The sequence below is a fragment of the Anarhichas minor genome, unplaced genomic scaffold, assembly GCF_050575085.1.
Source record: "Anarhichas minor isolate MPS153535 unplaced genomic scaffold, ASM5057508v1 ptg000027l, whole genome shotgun sequence".
In the NCBI taxonomy this organism is placed as follows: Eukaryota; Metazoa; Chordata; class Actinopteri; order Perciformes; family Anarhichadidae; genus Anarhichas; species Anarhichas minor.
The window spans coordinates 3,544,671-3,563,629 of record NW_027466473.1 but is presented as its reverse complement, the minus strand read 5'-3'; the positions used below and the strand labels follow the sequence as shown (position 1 = coordinate 3,563,629).

General features: G+C 41.9%; 1 protein-coding gene across 1 annotated transcript in view; it reads left to right on the top strand.

Moving 5' to 3' along the window:
* robo3 (roundabout, axon guidance receptor, homolog 3 (Drosophila)) overlaps window positions 1–18,959 on the top strand; it is a 175,240-nt gene that overhangs the window by 119,905 nt on the left and 36,376 nt on the right. Inside the window, exons 3-7 of the mRNA XM_076101338.1 lie at window positions 2,838–2,995; window positions 3,792–3,912; window positions 4,847–4,985; window positions 6,360–6,487; window positions 16,544–16,668. Coding sequence (XP_075957453.1) covers window positions 2,838–2,995; window positions 3,792–3,912; window positions 4,847–4,985; window positions 6,360–6,487; window positions 16,544–16,668 — 671 coding nt within the window. The remainder of the gene's footprint in view (window positions 1–2,837; window positions 2,996–3,791; window positions 3,913–4,846; window positions 4,986–6,359; window positions 6,488–16,543; window positions 16,669–18,959) is intronic.

The following is an 18,959-nucleotide window of genomic DNA, read 5'->3' as shown; positions in this document are numbered from 1 at the left end:
AAGATGACTCGGAGCATCCGGTTTTACACTTTTGCTCTCCACTGTAATAACACACCATATATTCTCCTCCGTTTGCTTATTTTGGTCCTCAAGGCCTCCCATAGCAAGTGAACATGGGAATATCGGCTTTGAAAACTGTTTTGTATTATATTAATTCTCAGGGCAAATATAAATAGAAGACACATTTTAGACAAGCCTTTGAATCAAATAAACAAGAAATAAATCAGGTTTTACAGAGAGTCACAGGGGCATTGGTCTTTTTGGTTGAATGGGGTTGGAAAGAATGCTGTTACTTAACTTACAGTACATATTGCATTTTTTTTTTTACTATTTTACATACCTACATATTGTGTTAATGAAAATGCCAATATGTATTCAATCCCCATCCATCAATCAATCTGACAACTCAGTGATGCTCTTAAATGTTGTGACCAGCATCCAGGGCTTTGTCATTCCCCAAAGAGGACAGTCTCAAATGTTAATGGGATGAGGACGGCCCATTATTCCAAAACCACAATAGTACGAACAAATGTCCCAGTGGACTGAAAGCCCATTTGTCCTTCAGCCCGTTATCCTAAAGGTCCATTCCTCCGAAGGCCCATTGCTCCGAAAATACATCAAACAAAAGCAGATGGCTAATAATTCATCAACTGTATGGAGATGGTTGTGGGCAATATTGAGGCAATATGGGATTTACAGAATGTTTGCATTAATATAATGAAGTAGCTTGATTTGTTAGGTATTTAATCAGTTGTGTTCGCCTTAACTCACATTATCATTTGGTCATTTTGTAAGTGACGTGGGTGTATGATAAGGAATAAATCAGTCCAACACGTTCTAGGTTTTCCTCATAACTTTAGTGAAGTCCCAACGCCGAACCAAACAAGTCTTTCTCTCCTTTCTTAATGATTGGTTAGGGTTAGGGCAAGAATATTGGGCGAGCCAACCAGGGGCAGGCTGTCAGAATAGTGGCCATTTGTTTTCAGGATAACGGGCTTTTGGACAAATGGGATTTCGGTCTAATGAGACATTTTTCGGACTATTGGTGTTTCTAAATAATGGGTTGTAAAAACAATGGCATGGCACTAATTGAATAGCATCATGATTGGACCATAACTTTGTCAATGTAGGCTGTAATGTGTGCTAATTTGTACTTATTGTCGTAGGAGTTGAGTAGAAGAGTTTATTTGATAAATGTAGAGTACTATCTCAGAAGTGCTTGACAAAGCTGCCTAATCAAAGTAAAATATAGTATTTACATAATTATGTCATTTCCACCACTGGTCTTGAACGTATAAATATTGCTGCTGTTAACCCATTTCACTTCAACCTAAAAGATGAGAATAATGCTAAATGTGTTTGTTTGAATCAGAAGATTATTGAACAATTGTATGGCGTTAAAGTGCTCAGTCAGTTTTATCGTATTCTGCATGTCGGCCTTTACAGACAGAGAAGTTATGTAATATTAATACACTTTAAAAATCAGTTTCTCCCCAAACATGACAAGATGGACAGAGAGGTGATATACTTAATAGCTTTTCTTTGAGCAGCAATGTTCAGAAGTCTGTGAAAAGCGCAAACTGCAACACCAGCTTCTGACATGACTTGCACTTTTTAAGGTGAGGTAACTGACTTCTCTCTTCATGCCTCAGCAGCCCTGCAGATCTTGGCACACTCAGGAAAAATTTGATTCAGGACATGAGCGGAATGTCATTACGTTGATATAACTTATTAATACCTCAATGAGACGTATCAATATAATGTTAGGAAGTATGCAAATCAGCCAAGCTCTCCTCTGGCATCAATTAATCATCCACCAACTCCTTGATGTCCAAATCTCACATCTTCCCATAGCTTCAAAGAGAACTTTGTGGAATATTTGAGGGTTGTAATTTGATACCCTCCAAATGCTCTTTTGAAAGAGTTGCTGCTCGTTTTCAGACATTTCTTAATAAATGCAGAGGAGAGACTGTGATGTGAAAGGGAAGTTTGCGGGGAGATGCTTTTCAGATCCGTTTTGGCGTCTTTTTGGGGGATGGTCGGGCCAGGTAGGAATGCCATGAAAAACCATGTCATTGGTTTATCCCCTTTGTAAGTCTCGAGTGGCTAAGGCCAGCCTTACCCTGCAGGCCTGCATGGCTTTGGTCTCTTAGGGGTAGACTGATCTTGTCAGTACATCATTCTAGAATACAAAACCATCCTCCACACCTGTAATCTGAGAGGTCACAAAGCCTTACAGACTGAAATAAGACAGAATAAGTCTAATGCCTTCAGGTAACAGGCAAGATGTTGACTGCAGAGGGATGCATTTGGAAGTAAAGAAGACAAATCTCTAATATTTGATACATGATTCCAGGGAAGCAAAAGAAAGGGAGTTATTTTCTGGATTGCCATAGCTTCCTGTTATATCACTGATTTACCTTGTTTGAATGGTGACTTGTTTTCTTGACCGTGTTCCAAGTGTATTTATATATTTGCAAACGGTGTGTGTATCTGCGTGTGGGTCAGATTTGAATAATGCATCTACTTTTGTGCAAGAAAAGTCTTTATTATTGATGTGCACACATGACACAGACTCAATGAAGACCACAGAGACGCCATGTTAAATTCACAGTCATACATTATGCTTTGTGTTAGTCCGCTCAGTCAAACAGTGAGAGACGATCCTAATTTGTGATTTGCACTTGTTCAAAGAAAAGTGTCACGGACAGGCTAAATATCAGGACAAGTTAGCAGATGAACGTTGAATGCAAAGCCAGATAACAGACAGTATCATCAACAAGGAAGTTCACGCACTCTAACCATGCCTCTTCTCTTCTTCTGTTTTTTCTTTCCAGTTCTGAGAGATGACTTCCGTCAAACGCCCAGTGATGTGGTGGTAGCAGCAGGTGAGCCGGCTGTCATGGAGTGTATCCCCCCCAGAGGCCATCCTGAGCCCACCATCTCTTGGAAGAGAAACAACATCCGGGTCAATGACCGGGATGAGAGGATCACTGTAAGTTAGTTTTTTTTCTGTAGAATTAATATCACGAAGTCAGTGGTTTGAACTGGAAACAGCTGAACCACCCATGCTTTTGTTCGTTCTTAATTTGTGCTTTTTTGAATTTGTATTTGTACAAATAATAAGTTGTCTGCAAGCTCTTAGCTTTGTGTATTGTGGTGTTACTGTCACACAAGCTCATTTTCGTAATTCAAGTGATCTTCTGTGATGTTTTTTTTTCATCCAAACAAAATTCTGACCAATCAATAATTCAGAGTTTGGATTTTTTGATGAAGAGGCGCTGATTAAGAATCAATCCAGTTCAATCATTGTTGATAATCAAAAAGCAGCATCACTATTGAACTGCATTGATTGTTGTTTAGTTGAACCCTTCAAGAGTGCTCATCAGAAGACCACCTTCTAGAAACAAAGAAGATGGAATTCAATAAAGCCAGACATATAAAGCTGCTATTTGGGAGCATGCATGTGTGTGCACACTATGTGCCCGGAGCTAGACCCATTCAAACAGTATAAATAACTAGCAGAGGAGCCATCTGTCATGAGACACTGAAAATGATGGAGTGGCCTCCCTCTTGACTAACATGCCTCAATATCCTGTTTCCAACCTCTTTCCATTTGTCTTCTTTCTTTCCCCCTCCTCCAACACCACCTCTCCTCCACTTCCTCGTGATTTGCTTCCTCCTCTTCCTCCTCCTCCTCCTCCTCCTCTGCTTACCTTTTCATCCATCTCCTTTTGTGCCTCTCTCCTTGGTCTTTGTACCCTCTTCTCTTTTTGCTCCTGAATATTCAGATGCGAGGAGGCAAATTGATGATTTCCAACACCAGGAAAAGCGATGCTGGCATGTATGTGTGCGTTGGAACCAACATGGTCGGAGAGAAAGACAGTGATCCTGCTGAGCTGGTGGTGTTTGGTGAGTCATTCTTACTGCATCTCATTAAATTACGGTCAACCTGCAAACACTGCATAGGAAGTGAAACCTATATCATCACATTACAACTTCTTTTGAAAACAGAAGAATCTTTATCTTCAAATAATAATGGTTAAAGTATACAAATTACAGTGTTAATAGTCTTGGTCATGAGTTTTTGTCAAAAGTATTGGACTTCAATAAATGTTACTCTGACGGGTGATTTGTACTGCTTCTTTCAGTAAGCCAAACAGAACACAAGTATCCTCTGGATGTCGTTTCTCCTGGGCTGTACTTTCTCTCCTCAGCTGATGTTGTTGGAGCAGCAGAGCGGCAGAATAAGCCGCTCTCAAAGTGTGTATTGATCTAAAGAAACAGACAGAAGATTGATATTTTCTTTTCAGGCCCACCAAACCCCCCTCCTCTTTCTCACCATCACCCAGATGCTGCTCCTTTTCCAACATCAGTACCAGTGTGTACCACCTAATTTATCAGTGTATGGTTCCTGAAAATGGCCAAACGCTTACCTTTATATTTAATATTACTACCATGCATGAAGTTTGCAAGATAATAGCCAGTGCACATCTGCACTAATCTCTCTCGGCTGTCACCATTTTTAAATTTTGATTATAATAAGAGCTGACAACGCACATCTGTCTCTCTGGACATATGTATGAAGATTGACTCTCCCACCTGTTTAACTAAATGTTGTTATGCACCTGCATCAGGCCTGTACCTCTATCAATGATGATGCCCCACCCTCCTTCTTGTTACCATGTTTAGTTGTTTTAGTTTTCACAATTTATTTCCTCTGCAGTCAATATTTCTTCTCATCTCCATCACAGTCACGGCTGCTGCAACAATCTAATTACCATAAAGTTTCGTACCTCGAGCATTTTTAATTCTCTCTCCGTCCTCTGTCTCGGTCTAATTTCAGAGAGGCCGGTGTTCACCAAACAGCCGGTGAACCAGGTGGTGTTGGCAGACGACACGGTGGACTTCTTCTGCGAGGTGCACGGAGACCCGACTCCGACTGTCCGCTGGCGGAGAGAGGAGGGAGAGTTGCCCCGGGGCAGGTACGGAGGAAAGGACACTCATGTGTTGTCTGATATCTGCTCCATGATTCACTACCACCCTGGTGTCATCAGAATACGGTGGTGGTCAGGGTGTTACTTAACAACATGTTACAGTTCCAGTCATTTCACTGATAATATACCAGCTTCCAATGCTCTGTGCTGAGAAAGGCAACATGAGAAAAATATTGAATTATTGATTGAAAAGATGATTTCCTGCGAGTGCATGTATTCCCACTGTTTTGAGTTAAAGCTTAGGAAGTTAAAATTAGAGAAACCAGTTGGATTTTGAAAAGTGTTTAACCTAGAAACCTGGCCCAGTGCTGACAACTCTTTTCCAATGACAGTAGCTAGCAGCACTAGCTCCAAAAGTTGCTAAATCTAGCGAGGAGGTTGCCAAGTCGGCAGTCCGTCCCTTCAGGCCTCCCTCCAAAGAACCTCCCCCAAAATGATCAACAATGTTAGTACTTATAGCTGTCAAGCCAGCAGCTTTTGGAAAACTGTGGTGACGCACAATGAGTGCACAGGCAGAATACGAGCAGGTAGACGGATAGGTAGGCAGCCAATCATTTCATTCAGGCCGAATAGCATGATTGGACGGGTTTACTGCAGTCCTGTGACAGCCACAGATACCAGAGCATTTCATTCATTGATTGCTGTAAAGATGTAAAGAGAATTTCAACAAATATACTCACCCTGGCTTTAAGACAACAAAATTACAAAATACACAAGGTTTTGAAAAGAAGATGTTTTGGAGGCGTAATGGACAGCAAATTTGAACAAATTCCCGCTCCCATGGAGCCACAATACATGTCATTCCAAAGATACCAGGTATTCTAGGAATCCAGATGTACAGCATCTTGTGACGGTCATCCAAATACAATGCAACTTATTTGTTAAACAGCTGTGGAACTGGCCCTTTTTAAGACAGTGATAGTAATAGTAATGCCGGTGATGGTACATGATAGCAGTCATGAGTATTGCATGCTAACACAGTGACTGAGGAACTGGTAGAGTCTTTGTGGATTTGACTGCATGCAACTTTAATGATCCCTCAGGGGAAACAGGGGGAAATGTTCCCTAGTTGTCAGCAGGATCCAAATCTCCACAGGGAACTTAAAGCTATAAGACAATAATCTGAGATTTACCAAACCCAGTCTCATACTGCCGACTGCATTACAGCAGATAGTCAGAAAAGCAGCAGCATTCTTAGCCTGATAGCTCTGCATTGTGTTACATTTCAAAGGTTTAATTAACCCAGATAACTTTGCAATTTGCATAAAAAGAAAATGAAAATCACCAACGAGTGTAGTTTTCATAAAAGTCTTTGTGTGTGTGTGTGTCTGTGTGTGTGTGTGTGTGTGGATGTCTTTCCAGATTTGAGATCCGCAGCGACAACAGTCTGCGTCTGACCCAGGTGCGAGGTGAGGACGAGGGCACTTACACCTGTGTGTCAGAGAACAGCGTGGGCAAAGCCGAGTCTTCAGGGACCCTGCAAGTGCACGGTGAGACATGGGCATGCATCCAAAAAATCTATCGGTAGAATTCCATCCCTGAGAGGTCCATCTCCGGCTGCAGCCACTGACAGTGCCAGCTGACTGCACAGTCATGGTGTAGTTGTTCAAATCTGAGAATGAATAGTGGACTCATTTGATTTAATAATGAGAATAATAATTTAATTCACACATATTTAATAATATGTGTGAATAATGAGAAAAAAAGTCTAATTTCCAATTTGTTAATGTTGTTGTATATGTCTCATAGAAAGTGTCATTTTCTTAATACTTATTATTAATAAACCCTGCTTTATTTCAATAGGAATCACTCAACAAGTGAAACTTCAGTGAGGACAGAACATTAGATTTCAACACTGAATACATGAGTAAATGATGTGCACAGATAGACAGTTTTGCTACGATGCGTCACAAAACACCTCCCAGTGGCTTCTGTGTTAGATTTGCCATCAAGTCCATCTCCTCTTCAAGAACATGTCGAATGTTATTATCAATGTACAAGATGTGAATATGATATTGGCCATAAGAAGTCAGAAAAACAGGCGTTGTGGCTGGTTCAGACTCCCCATTTCATGCCACTGAAGCTATAAGAGAGGAAAAGTGAAAAATGGACTTTGAGTTCCTTTTGAGTCTCCACTCGTCATCCCTCTGGAGAGAGAGCCAAGATCAAAAAGCAGTGAGATTGCATTAGAATAAAGCCAGCCCCTTGAAGAGAGACACTGAGAAGAGAATCTGTCATTTGTGATAATAAAAGGGAATATTTAGGGTTTTGTTCTGTGGCATTTAATCCTGTTAGCAGGCCCTCCACTGTGGAGCTACAGTACTGACATGTGTCAACACATGTATGCTCATGTACTTTATCCACATGCATGCACTAACAAACAGACAAAATACACATATACATAATCTATTTATAATGCATTATAATCAGTTAGAATGTGATACAAAGACATAAAAACCTTTCACTCTAATATGTCAACAAAATGAACAATCATTTTGAACCTGGCTTCATCCAATGTTCATATTTCTCATCAGAATATTTATGAAAATGTGCAAATATTTAATAAAAGAATGCCTAATTTGCATATTTAAACATACATTTTCAGAAAAATTGTAATACAAAAATAATTGTCACTTCAATACGTTCCATGGCAAACGGTATTAGTAAGAAATATAATTGAATATGAATAATAATAAATCTATGCAAGAATTATGATACTTGATAAGTCATTATAAAATGCTTTATACTGTTGTGATTATGGTCATAAAACATTAGTCTTGTTCTTATAACTATATGTTTATAACACATTAGAGATGTGGGTGCGTTGAAAGTGCTATTTAGCAGCAGAATGTAGAAGTCATTCAGCAGCTGTTAGACAAACAGATCGTGGGCTGCTTCATGCAACTGCAGTATTATGGATAATAGGAACCCCCCCCCCCCCCCCCAACAAAAGCACAGATCAATCAGAACACAACCTCTAATCTTCACCTGTGTATCAGTTCATCATCACTCCATCTACCCGTCCAACCCTCCTTTCTTTTGGGAGCGCTTCCTTTAAATAGACTTTCCACAGCAGTCATGTTGGCATGTCATAGCAGGGTAAACACAGGTGATACTGATCATATTCATTCTGTTTACTGTGTCACAGTCATTCCAGTGAGACAGCTCGCTATACACTGGCCCACCTAAACGGAACAAGGCCATAATTATGGTTATTAATTACACCAGTGTTTACCCTGCTGTGACTGTGAATGCTGAATAGACCTGAGCGGCTGTGGCGCTGCAGTCTCACTCCGTCTTGTTGAAATATTTCAACGAGTGTCACCGTTTATTGTGACCTCATCATCTCATTCATCTCTCTCTTCCCTCTTTTCTTTCCCACCCCTTTCTGCATCACTCCATCGCAGTCGGCCCGTCCAGTAAGTACTCCATTTCATCCCGCCTTATGTGTGTGTGTGTCTGAGAGAGAGAGGCTTAACAGACATGAGAGAGAGACAGTCATACAGATTTAGGTTGCCTATGACTCCAGAATAGTCAATTAGTTTTGAAGTACCTCTGGAAACGCTGAGTAGGCTTTTGTTTTTTGACCTTTGACTGCACTTCATTCAGGCTTGAGCTCATCTAGGTGGAGCTTCATTGCTACAAAGAAAAAAGATCCCGTTAATAGCGGGCATCTTTAATTTTGTACACAAATTGAAAACATAAAAGGTGAATGAAAAGACTAGCAGTCTCTTTATTAACACTACAAAATAAATGAAAGTACTGTAGTATCACGGTCCTGCAGTAGTATACGGATGAATCACACATACTCTGACAACTCAATTTCCTCGCTGGGAAAAATAGTGCCATTTTACAGCTTACAGAGCGCTGTGGTTTGGAAGCTGACAAACTCATCATTTTACAGCAGGCTGCTTGGGCACGACATCCAAGTGTTCTTGTGTACTTATGGTGATTAAATGGCACAAAGCTGTGAGCGGAAAGGGAAACACAGGACGCTCCTTTTGTGCGCCATGAAATCGAAAAATACAAAGTAGACCCTTTTTACATGTTGTTGTCTTCAGGAGCTTTTCATTGGCGATACTTGAAGACAAGCATGTAGTCCAGGAAAGTAGTTTTGCAGCTATCTGAGGAATCGACTGTCAGAGCAGACGCTTACTTTTTCCACTCTCACAACAAGAACAATGTTTTGGTAGCACAATGGAGAGAAGTGTGTGTTTGGATAAGTTGTCTTTGTGTTCAGTATATCTGTGGCTTTTGACTCTTGAATGTCTACACCTCTTTTGTTTCTGAAAAGGCCTTGGTGCTTTCCAGGCTCACACCATTCTAACATTTCATCTGTTTCCACCTCTCAGTGCGTGGGCAGGGGCAATTGAGAAGGATGAAGTAACCCTTTTAAGCTATGACAGGCATTGGCAGAGGGCATCCACACAGTTATGTCCATTAGAAGGAACAGTTCTCTGCAGCAGAGGTTTGGGCAAATATGGACTAATGGTGGTTAATAATGGGTCCGCACTACATGGAATCTACTTTTCTTAACACATGTTCAGCTCTAGTGTTGAGTCCTACATCTGTTAACAACAACGAATCAGCCAAAGAGATTTGTTCCAATACTTTTCAGTATGGTATCAAGGACATGCCATTTCTCTCAGGACTAAATCAGCATACTGAAAGTGGCAACAGACAACAACCCCCCCCCCCCCCCTCTAGCGGTTTTAAGAGGTATTATTGTTGCCGCCGCTGTCGCAAAAACAAGCAGATCGCTTTCCGATTGCAACATGGCTCCTACAGTCCAAAGCAAGATCTCTTGTTTCTATGATGAAGGCAGAGTCAAACACCTGTTGCTATTAACAAGTAATCAGCTTTTGTTCCTAATCTAGAGAAAGAAATTGACTGAATGCCTATTCGAGGTTCTCTCTTGATTTACCTTAAGACAATGGTACAGAGAAGGAAAACAACTGTACCCCACATGTTGATATAATGCTCTACATAGTGTATGTACTGGCAGGAGGCAGGGTGACCTTCCTTTTAAATTCTATCCAATTGAAGTTCTATCTCATTTAGCCCGTGGGGAAGGTTAACTTCTCTGTCTTGCCTGTGGGTGCCTAGATATTAGAAAAGCAAATAATTACAGTGCTGCTGCTATAACTTATACGCAGTCTATTTAAAGCTGCACCAGCCCTCCAGTTTATATATTGAAGTTGGATAAATAGGCAGGAGTTCTGGGCACAAAGGTCCCGCTCCAAATTAAATAAAAGCATAGATGAATTATGGTCCAGCTATAATACATTATGCTTAGGAAATAACCACTTCCTCAATCATGATTTCTGAACAGAATCAGGGTCAGGGTAAAGGGTGTGTGTCTGAGAAAGAGAGGGTGTGATATGAAAGGATGAAGCTGAAGACTCATGCAGCATCAGCATCAGCAGCAGCAGCAGCAGCAGCGTGAGAGTGTGTTTACTCAGGCGTACGTGTGTGAAACAGGCTGCCTGCATCAGCGTGGGACTGTGACAGCTGCCTGTCACATCCAGGCCCCTGAGGAACTCCTGCTGGGAGCCTGTGTGTATTTGTGCCCCCCCTCCCCACGTGTGTGTGATAGCTTCAGTACGTTGGAGCAAATCACACGTCAAGTGTTTAGGGGAGAGGGGGAGGTAAGACGCTTTGGTTGTAAGCACTTTGTCTGCCTGTGCTATGCGACTGAGCAACACACCGTGCTCATACGACAGCGGAGGAACAAATCTCACTCTGATCCGTCGTGGTGGGAGCACATTATGTGGTGCGCAGCTGAGCCTGTTGAAACATTTGTCTGCTGTGTTTTGTTTAAGACTATCTTCCATTGATTGTGTTTCTTCCATAAAGCTGAGATCAGCAAACCTATCACCGAACAAGAACGCCAATATAATAAAAGCAAAGATAGCAAGAAAGGTTCTAAAAGGTCCCAAAAAAAGAGTTTCTTGTTTCCATTCATGGGCTCATGGAAATCCAATCCAAACTATTTTTTGCTAAACTAAACAAAACATTTCCGAATAATCCTCCCGTGAATTTTCTCAACCTCTTCCGGATGTTTTATTACCTTTCTTTAATTATTTTTTTGACAACCTCCATTAAAGTCTGCTTGCAATTATCCATCCATTATTTGTAACCGCTTATCCTATTCAGGGTTGCGGGGGGGCTGGAGCCGAACCCTGCTGACATTGGGTGAAGGCAGGGTCCACCCTGGACAGGTCACCAGACCATCTCAGGGCTGCTTCAATCATGTGCTTTCATTTAGGTCCAGTCTTCTTAACGCCATTGGATAGAAAACGTTAGCTGGGACCATAGAGAGCTAAAGGAGGTGACCACTATATACCATTCACTATATATTATTCATTGTGGGTGAACTATTCCTTTAAGGTTAGGGAACTAAAAACATCAGGACACCATTTCTAATCCTAACCCATCGTCTCCTACATTAAAGTCAGACTTCCATCCACACCCTGACTTTCTGCCGAGCTACATACAGTGAAGGGAACACCACTTCCTGCCTTTCAACTGAGCAATAACATTGGGAGTAGCTCGTGAGGTGCAGAATAAGAACATGATTCCCAGATACGGGATCACTCTCCATCAGGGGTCTGCAACCTTTTTTGATCTGATGTGCCATTTTTTTTATTATTTTGTCAATCGGTGTGTGCCATTTCAACATTAAGGTTAACATTAAGTTTAATTATGACAACACATACAAATGTAAGTCTCCAACAGATCTGTATTTTATTCCATCAAAATAGGCAAAACATTTTCTCCCATAATCAGGACATTGTACTTATTAAGAAGGCTGCTATCCTTATGAGAACACCACATCTGAGTTCAAATCATTAACCTACCAACTTTCCAACAATCTTGTTCTTCAGCAAAAAACGTTACAAATTCTGCGACGAAGGCAACTAGTATTAGCCAATCAGAGGCAGAGTAGGATGGCTCTTTACAGAATGTGGATGGAAAACAAATCATTCAAACTACCTAAAACACCTGCCAATGGTTGTGAAAGAGGTCATCTGGCCAAAACACATATTGCCAGTGTGCCATGTCTGAGGTTGCCTGACCCTGCACTACATGATATAGTCCCTTAAATGGCCTCATGCAACTGACATGGGTTGGTGTTGATATAATAGTTGATATACTTCAACCTGTGAATCTCTCTGGCTGCTCCTGATCGCCATTGGATGTCATAAATGCCACAAGCTAATAATCATCAGGAAACAATGTGGAGTTTGACGTGCCGGTCTGGACCACCATCACCTAATCTGAACATATGTTTTGGGTCATCTGATCCCATCATGAAAGTAATTCTAACCTTCACCACCTACTCTAGCCTCTCCCTTAAAGGCTGACCTTTAAATGGGCAATTTAAAAAGTAAGGGCTGGCCGTATGTCTTCACTTTTGCAGCATTTAAGAAAACATTTGCTTCTCATCACACAGAAACACAGTAGTATCCAAAGAGACCAGCCTTTCCTCCTTCAGTCTGACTGCTCTTGTCGTAGAAGCTGTGGAAATTGAACTTGCGGTCCTTGTTTATCTTTGCTTCCTCTTGGCGTGTTGGCTTGTTCTGTGTTCTCAGCTCTGCTTGTATCAAAGAAGTCTCCTTCAGATTCCTATGTCAAGTGTTTCATTCTTTATTTAAACTCTCCCTGATTTACCTCCCTCACTCTGCCTCCTGCAGTTATCAGTTTGTGTGCCATCGTTTTTGCACAGCCGGTTATATATTTCGTAAAATTGGAAAATGAAGGTGCCGTGGTGTTTGAAACAGCATTTTCTGTTTTGTTTGTTTGTTTTTTTACAACAGCTGTCATACCTAAAAGCAGGAAGCCCAGAATACTAAATGACTGTACAACAATGTGCTGTGCAAATAGCTTCCACGACATGCAGGCATTGTTTTTCAGATTTCTGTCATGTATATTTTAGCTGCTCTGCTACGATCCTTCTCCCTGTTTCCATCCCATGTATGGATGCCTGCCCTAAATCTAAAGCTCAGTGTCGCGCCGAGTGCACCCATTATTGCTAATTATTTATTACAGCCTCAGGCAGTGTGCCGGCTTGCCTGCTCAAATCAAACATTGTTATTCTCCAGACAGGGCTGTGTAGCTCACCAAAAACAGCATTTTAATAGCCTGAATATTCCGAGTTGTCACTGTATTTGGGTCAAAGTTATAGCATTGACTCAGGCACGAGGGGAAAATGTTCAGGTGTTGACGAGTTTTTTTTGTGTCGGTACAAGTGGGACGGCACAAGTGTCTTTTCTCCCGTATGTTCATCACATCTGTATGAGCCTGGAGTAGCATTATAGCATTATTATAGCATTACACTGCATTTCTTTAATATTTCCGGCCTTGCATCAGTCCTGACAGGAAGCCCGTCCTGGGGAGTGGAAGCCGCGGTTCAGTGCTGCTGCATGGTTCACATCCAGGATGCCGGGAGCATGTTTGGCCTTTGACCTTTAGGGTTACTGGTGGGGCTGCGTCTTTGATCCCAGGATATGACCCTGCCCATGTTTGCAAAGGCCCCCTTAGCTGTGATTCATCCTGAGGCTGACACTCGGATCCCCTCCTGCTGTGTGACGGGCCCGTGGTGGAAGCAGTCTTTAGGATGATGAAGGGCGGGGCGGTTCCCAAGACAGGGGGATAAAATGTGTACGCTGGGCATGCAATGAAGCTTGTACACTCATGTCAGGTGAACAGGCAGATCACAACGAGGGGGGCTAGGTAAAGTGAACAAAGTGTTATGTGTATGAACCCAACACAACATAATACCCGTCAGGTTTTATTTTCTTGCATCAACTAGGTATATTGTAAGGAGAGCACACAACAACATTGCATATGTAAGAAACCCCAAAGCCACTACAGAATATATGTCAAGGTGCATTATGACTTTTCAGCTTTTGATCCTTTTTTCATCCAACTTTTTAAACTTCAAATAAGAAAATGCAAATTGAAACACTGGCGGATCAGTGTTTCTTTCTGTCAGTTGTCTTTGTATTCTTTAGGACACCTCTCCACCTCCCTGTCTCTCTCGGTCTCTCGATCTTCTCTCAACACTAATTGAGTCGGAGAATGAAAGAGGAGCAGGAGATCAGGTGGGAAGATGAGAAATCAATTAGGACTGGTGTCTTTATGCATTCACACCACCCTCTGTGGAGGAAGGCCTGTCACTTGCTACAGAATCAATAGAAATCAAAGAGGTGTGTGTGTGTGTGTGTGTGTGTGTGTGTGTGTGTGTGTGTGTGTGTGTGTGTGTGTGTGTGTGTGTGTGTGTGTGTGTGTGTGTGTGTGTGTGTGTGTGCGTGCGTGAGAGAGACAGAGAGGATGCAAACATAGACTGCCCCTCCTGCCCTCCATCTATGTTCAAAGACATCTGATTAGCCTGGTTCCTGGGATCATAAAGGTGCCCCACAGACCTGAATCCAGGCTCCTGTGGGTTCTGGGCTGGTGGTTGATATGCTCTCCAGCCAACCAAGCATAGGAGATCCATTATCATGGCATATAGTTTAACCAATAAGCATCTATTATAGACGTCATCAATCAAAGCCTAACAAGTCAAGGTCACAGATAATCTGTGTTTTCCCGTTGGCGACAAATAGTCTTTTTGGGCCTAATAGTTGCAGGTAGTAAGGAGCCACAGGGACTAATGTCAGGGCTGCTCCCTCTCTCTCTGGTTCATTAGTGCTCTCAGCTTCTTCTCACTCTGTTTTAGTAGTAGTAGTAGTACTAGTCGGGACACAAGAAGTGTTAACTCCACATTCTAGTATTCATGCTAGTTGCGTCCAGTACTACCCTGCTACGTGTTTAACCAATCAGTGACGTTCAGCCCTGCAAAACCCGCCCCCATAGTTCCTGGACCTAAAGTTCTGCCTCTATAATCCCTTTTCCACCACAGGAACTCTCCACAGGGACTAGGAACATTTTGAGGAACTCATTGCGTTTCAACCGCAGGGTCCAGGGTCCATATTAAGTTCTGGAGACATTTAATCCCCCGAAAGAAAGGTCCTGGTCGCGGGGGTCGGACTTTCTGAGACTACAGGAACTTTCGGGGTGGGGTTTGCAAAGATGACCGCCGCTGATTGTTCAAACACACACACACGCTGCTTCAACTCGTGTCCCATCATACACAAAGAAGATTAAGGGATGAAGAGAGATCATTTCTCTTTGCTTCATAACATTAAAAGTAAAGTTTCCCTCCTCATTTTTTCAAAAGACGGAGAGAAAGAGATGAGCGAGCTGAGAGGGCGAGTGGTAGGCGAGAGAGACCAAAAGCACAAATACATAACCATCAAATAGTCGAGAGATGATTTACTGAGGTCATCTTCAGTCATCACTAGTGCATCAGTAAATACTAGGCAGCAGTAGATGTCGTCGCAGTGACACAAAACACAAGTTCTTTCCGATAAAATGGTTGGCCACACTGAACTTCTTCAGTTCTGTAGACCGCTGTGGAAATGCAACAACGGGCTGAAGTTCATTGAAAAGTCGTCCCGAGACTAAAATTGACAGGAACTCCTTGGTGGAAATGCGTTTTGTTATTTTTTTCCCTGGATGTATCCAAGAGGATCTGAATCTAGTCCTAAGTTCCTCCTGGTTGAAATGCAGAAACTGTGTTCCTGAGTCTGTACTGCCCTGAAAGTGGAAGCAAGAAGCAAACACCGCTCAGGCTGTGGAGGCTACTCTCTATCGTAGAGGAGCTTTATTGCAGGAGACCTGAATCTGTTCTCAGCCTTGTTTGACTTCACTTGTTTTGAATCGTCTTCATCTCTTTTTTTTAACTGAGCATTCACAGCCATGACGCCACTATGTCCACTAAGTGTGTGACGAATGCAATGTTTACTCTTCTGCTAAAGCTGTTACTTAAGGGATTCTTTTTTTTATAGCTTCGAAGCATCAGTAATTCAAAACTCTTTTGTATATGAACCCAGAGAGTGCTCCCGTCCTCTTGCCTTCACATGATGCCTTACTGCTTGCTGTTGTTAAAATGTTTAATCAAGAATAATGACTGAATATGTGGACATGATGAATATTTAAAATGAGGGTTAAAAGTGAGTAACAGCTGGGTGACTTACATTCTCCTCAATGCACTTGTCTAACTGTTATTTGAGAAATGTTCTCATGACTTTGTTGCCTCTATATCCAAAAGTCCCTCATATTCATACTTTCTTCTAAAGTTTTTGTGGCCTTTACTGTAAGTGTTGAGGCAGTCAGATGAAGTGTGTGTGTGTGTGTGTGTGTGTGTGTGTGTGTGTGTGTGTGTGTGTGTGTGTGTGTGTGTGTGTGTGTGTGTGTGTGTGTGTGTGTGTGTGTGTGTGTGTGTGTGTGTGTGTGTGAGAGATAAAGAGACAGGGAGAGCTTAAGTGAAAGAGTTGTCAGATCTGAGTTGCCGTCATCACTGGAGGCCTGTCACGGCTTAATGCACTCAATGTCACCGCTGGCACCTTCTCACTGTATTAAGCCTCACTCAGCACGCACAAAGACTTTGGTTCTATTGTGCCCCCGATAACGGTTTCTCTCCATTGTCTGCGTTGCAGTGCCCCCTCAGATCGTGGTTCGGCCGCGGGACCAGATCACAGCCCCGGCTCGCACCGTAACCTTCCTCTGTGGCACCAAAGGAAACCCTCCACCGGCCGTCTTCTGGCAAAAAGAAGGCAGCCAGGTAAGAGACTCTGTGACCTGTATGAATCTCTTTCTGTTTCATGGACGATGACTTCACTTCTGCCCTCTGAGGCATCTATCAGGGTCTCGTGGTCACTTTGCGTCTGAAAGCGATTTTGTTCAATTAACAGCAATATGATATCTGTCTAAATTAATATTGAACACCTTTTAAGGAACTAGATGGTGGTTGACGTTATATAACGGTTCTGGTGCACAAAGAAGGGAGTTGACCCTAAAGCTCCAGCAACACTTTATTATAAGAAAGTTTCAAACTCTGGCCAAATACTATACAGTGTCACCTACATCCAACATTAGACCCCCCAGGTAAAAACCTTGTTTTTCATGCACTGGTCCATTTAGAGATTTTGGTCTATTTTGCTTCCATAACATTTCTTCTTTCAGACGAGTGGAAAGAAAACACACACATTTAGGTGATTCATTTCCTACTTTGTCTAAATCTCATATATCATTCATAGCCTGATTTATACAACATGAATATGCGGCCATGAATGAGTTTCATATATGCTCATTTGGTTTTAGACCAATCAAAGGTAAGGGGAGGCACTACAGGGGAATAAGGTCAAAATAAATGTATACGCATAACTAATAGATATCGCCATGAGACTTCCCCAGTTCATTACTCCATTAAGAGAATTATTTTTTTTGTATACATTTTTTTCTGAAAATGTATGTTTAGATCATGCATTGTCTTATTAAATATATGCTAATTTGCATACATTTCCAGAACAGAAATATTAACATTGGATAAAGCCAGGTTCAAGATGTTGAAATATTAGAGTGAAAGGTTCTTCTAGATATCTCATTGTATCACACATGTTTTTAGTAGTAACATGTTATATACATCAGGCTATGAATTATATATATGAACAGACCCCTCGGTAAAAAACCTTCAGAACATAGACATTTTATTTCCAACCAGATGAGTCCAAGTAGGATGAGTATGAAAGCAGCTGAAAACAATGACACAGACACGATGATGAACACAGCAGCCATTAATGTTCTGATGTTAGGCTAAGCTACTCTCCCTCACATGCCTCTCTGCTACACGTGCTTTAAAGAAAGCCTGCATCTCTGCTTCTCACTGTCATGTTCCTGACTCTCATCCTTTGCTTTTATCATTATGTAGTTTAGTGCCAGGGTGACTCACACACACACACACCCACACACACACACACACTTGCACATTCATACACACCTCATTTTCCCATCATCCACACAGGGTATTATTCACCAAAGTGTAAGTCTGCTCAGGCCTGAGTGTGTGTGTGTGTGTGTGTGTGTGTGCGTGCGTGCATAAGTGTGAGTGTGAGAAAGGCGAGCGTGTGATAAGCACTGCAGCCTGTTGGAATGCGCTGAAAGGCCCGACGAGAGTGCGTGGGTGCCTGTAGCATGGCTCCCAGGTACAGATTAGAGAAGGGGGAGATTGGAGGAGGCCTGGAGAATGTGTGTGGGAGAGAACAAGAGTGGAGGAGAGAGATAAAGAGGAGAAAGCGCGGAGGACAAGGGGGGAGAGGAAGTATGTGGGTAGCATGTTGGGATTGAAACACCGTCGTTATTTCATGTTAAATGAAAAGGGAGAAGATCAGGGATGAAAGTTGGAGGAAAAACACTTTTGGTGTCATTGTTTCTGGATGAAAGTAACAACAGATGTGGATGCAATGAAAGAAGTTACAGGCTAAACACACCATGTGTTTTCTTGATTTGTTTTAATGCACATCGACGACCAATACTGAAAATAGTTTTTTTTAGCTACAATAATGTTGTAGCTGTTCTGCAGCAAGCCAGCAACCACTGTGTGCTACTGTTCATCCTCCACCCATCCCTCCACGTCGTGTCTCTTTTACATGCAATGGAAATTCTTTTTTTGAATCTTTAGTGTGTATTGTTGTAACTTTTGCAGTTTGAGTACACACATAGTCACAAAGAGATAAAGTTCCGAGGTCTCACTTTTGAATGAACGCTCTTAGTTCATCCATCTTTTCGTGGTCAGTCACGGCGCTCTCCTTTCCTCTCTTCACACTGCATTCAAACTATCCTCCATGTCTTCACCGCTTTACTTCAAAGTGTCTATTTTGTTTTGTTATTTGTCCTTGAGCATTCGAAAGAGCCACATTTAATAATTCATTCTACGTAAATTCAGATTCTTAATAAAGCTGCCATTTGAATAGCTAATGTTGAGGTCCGTGTTGTAGCTCGGGGGTTCAAGCCTTTATGTGAAGCTGATTATGAAACAATGGCCACAAGTTTACAAAACTTAATGACATTTATTTT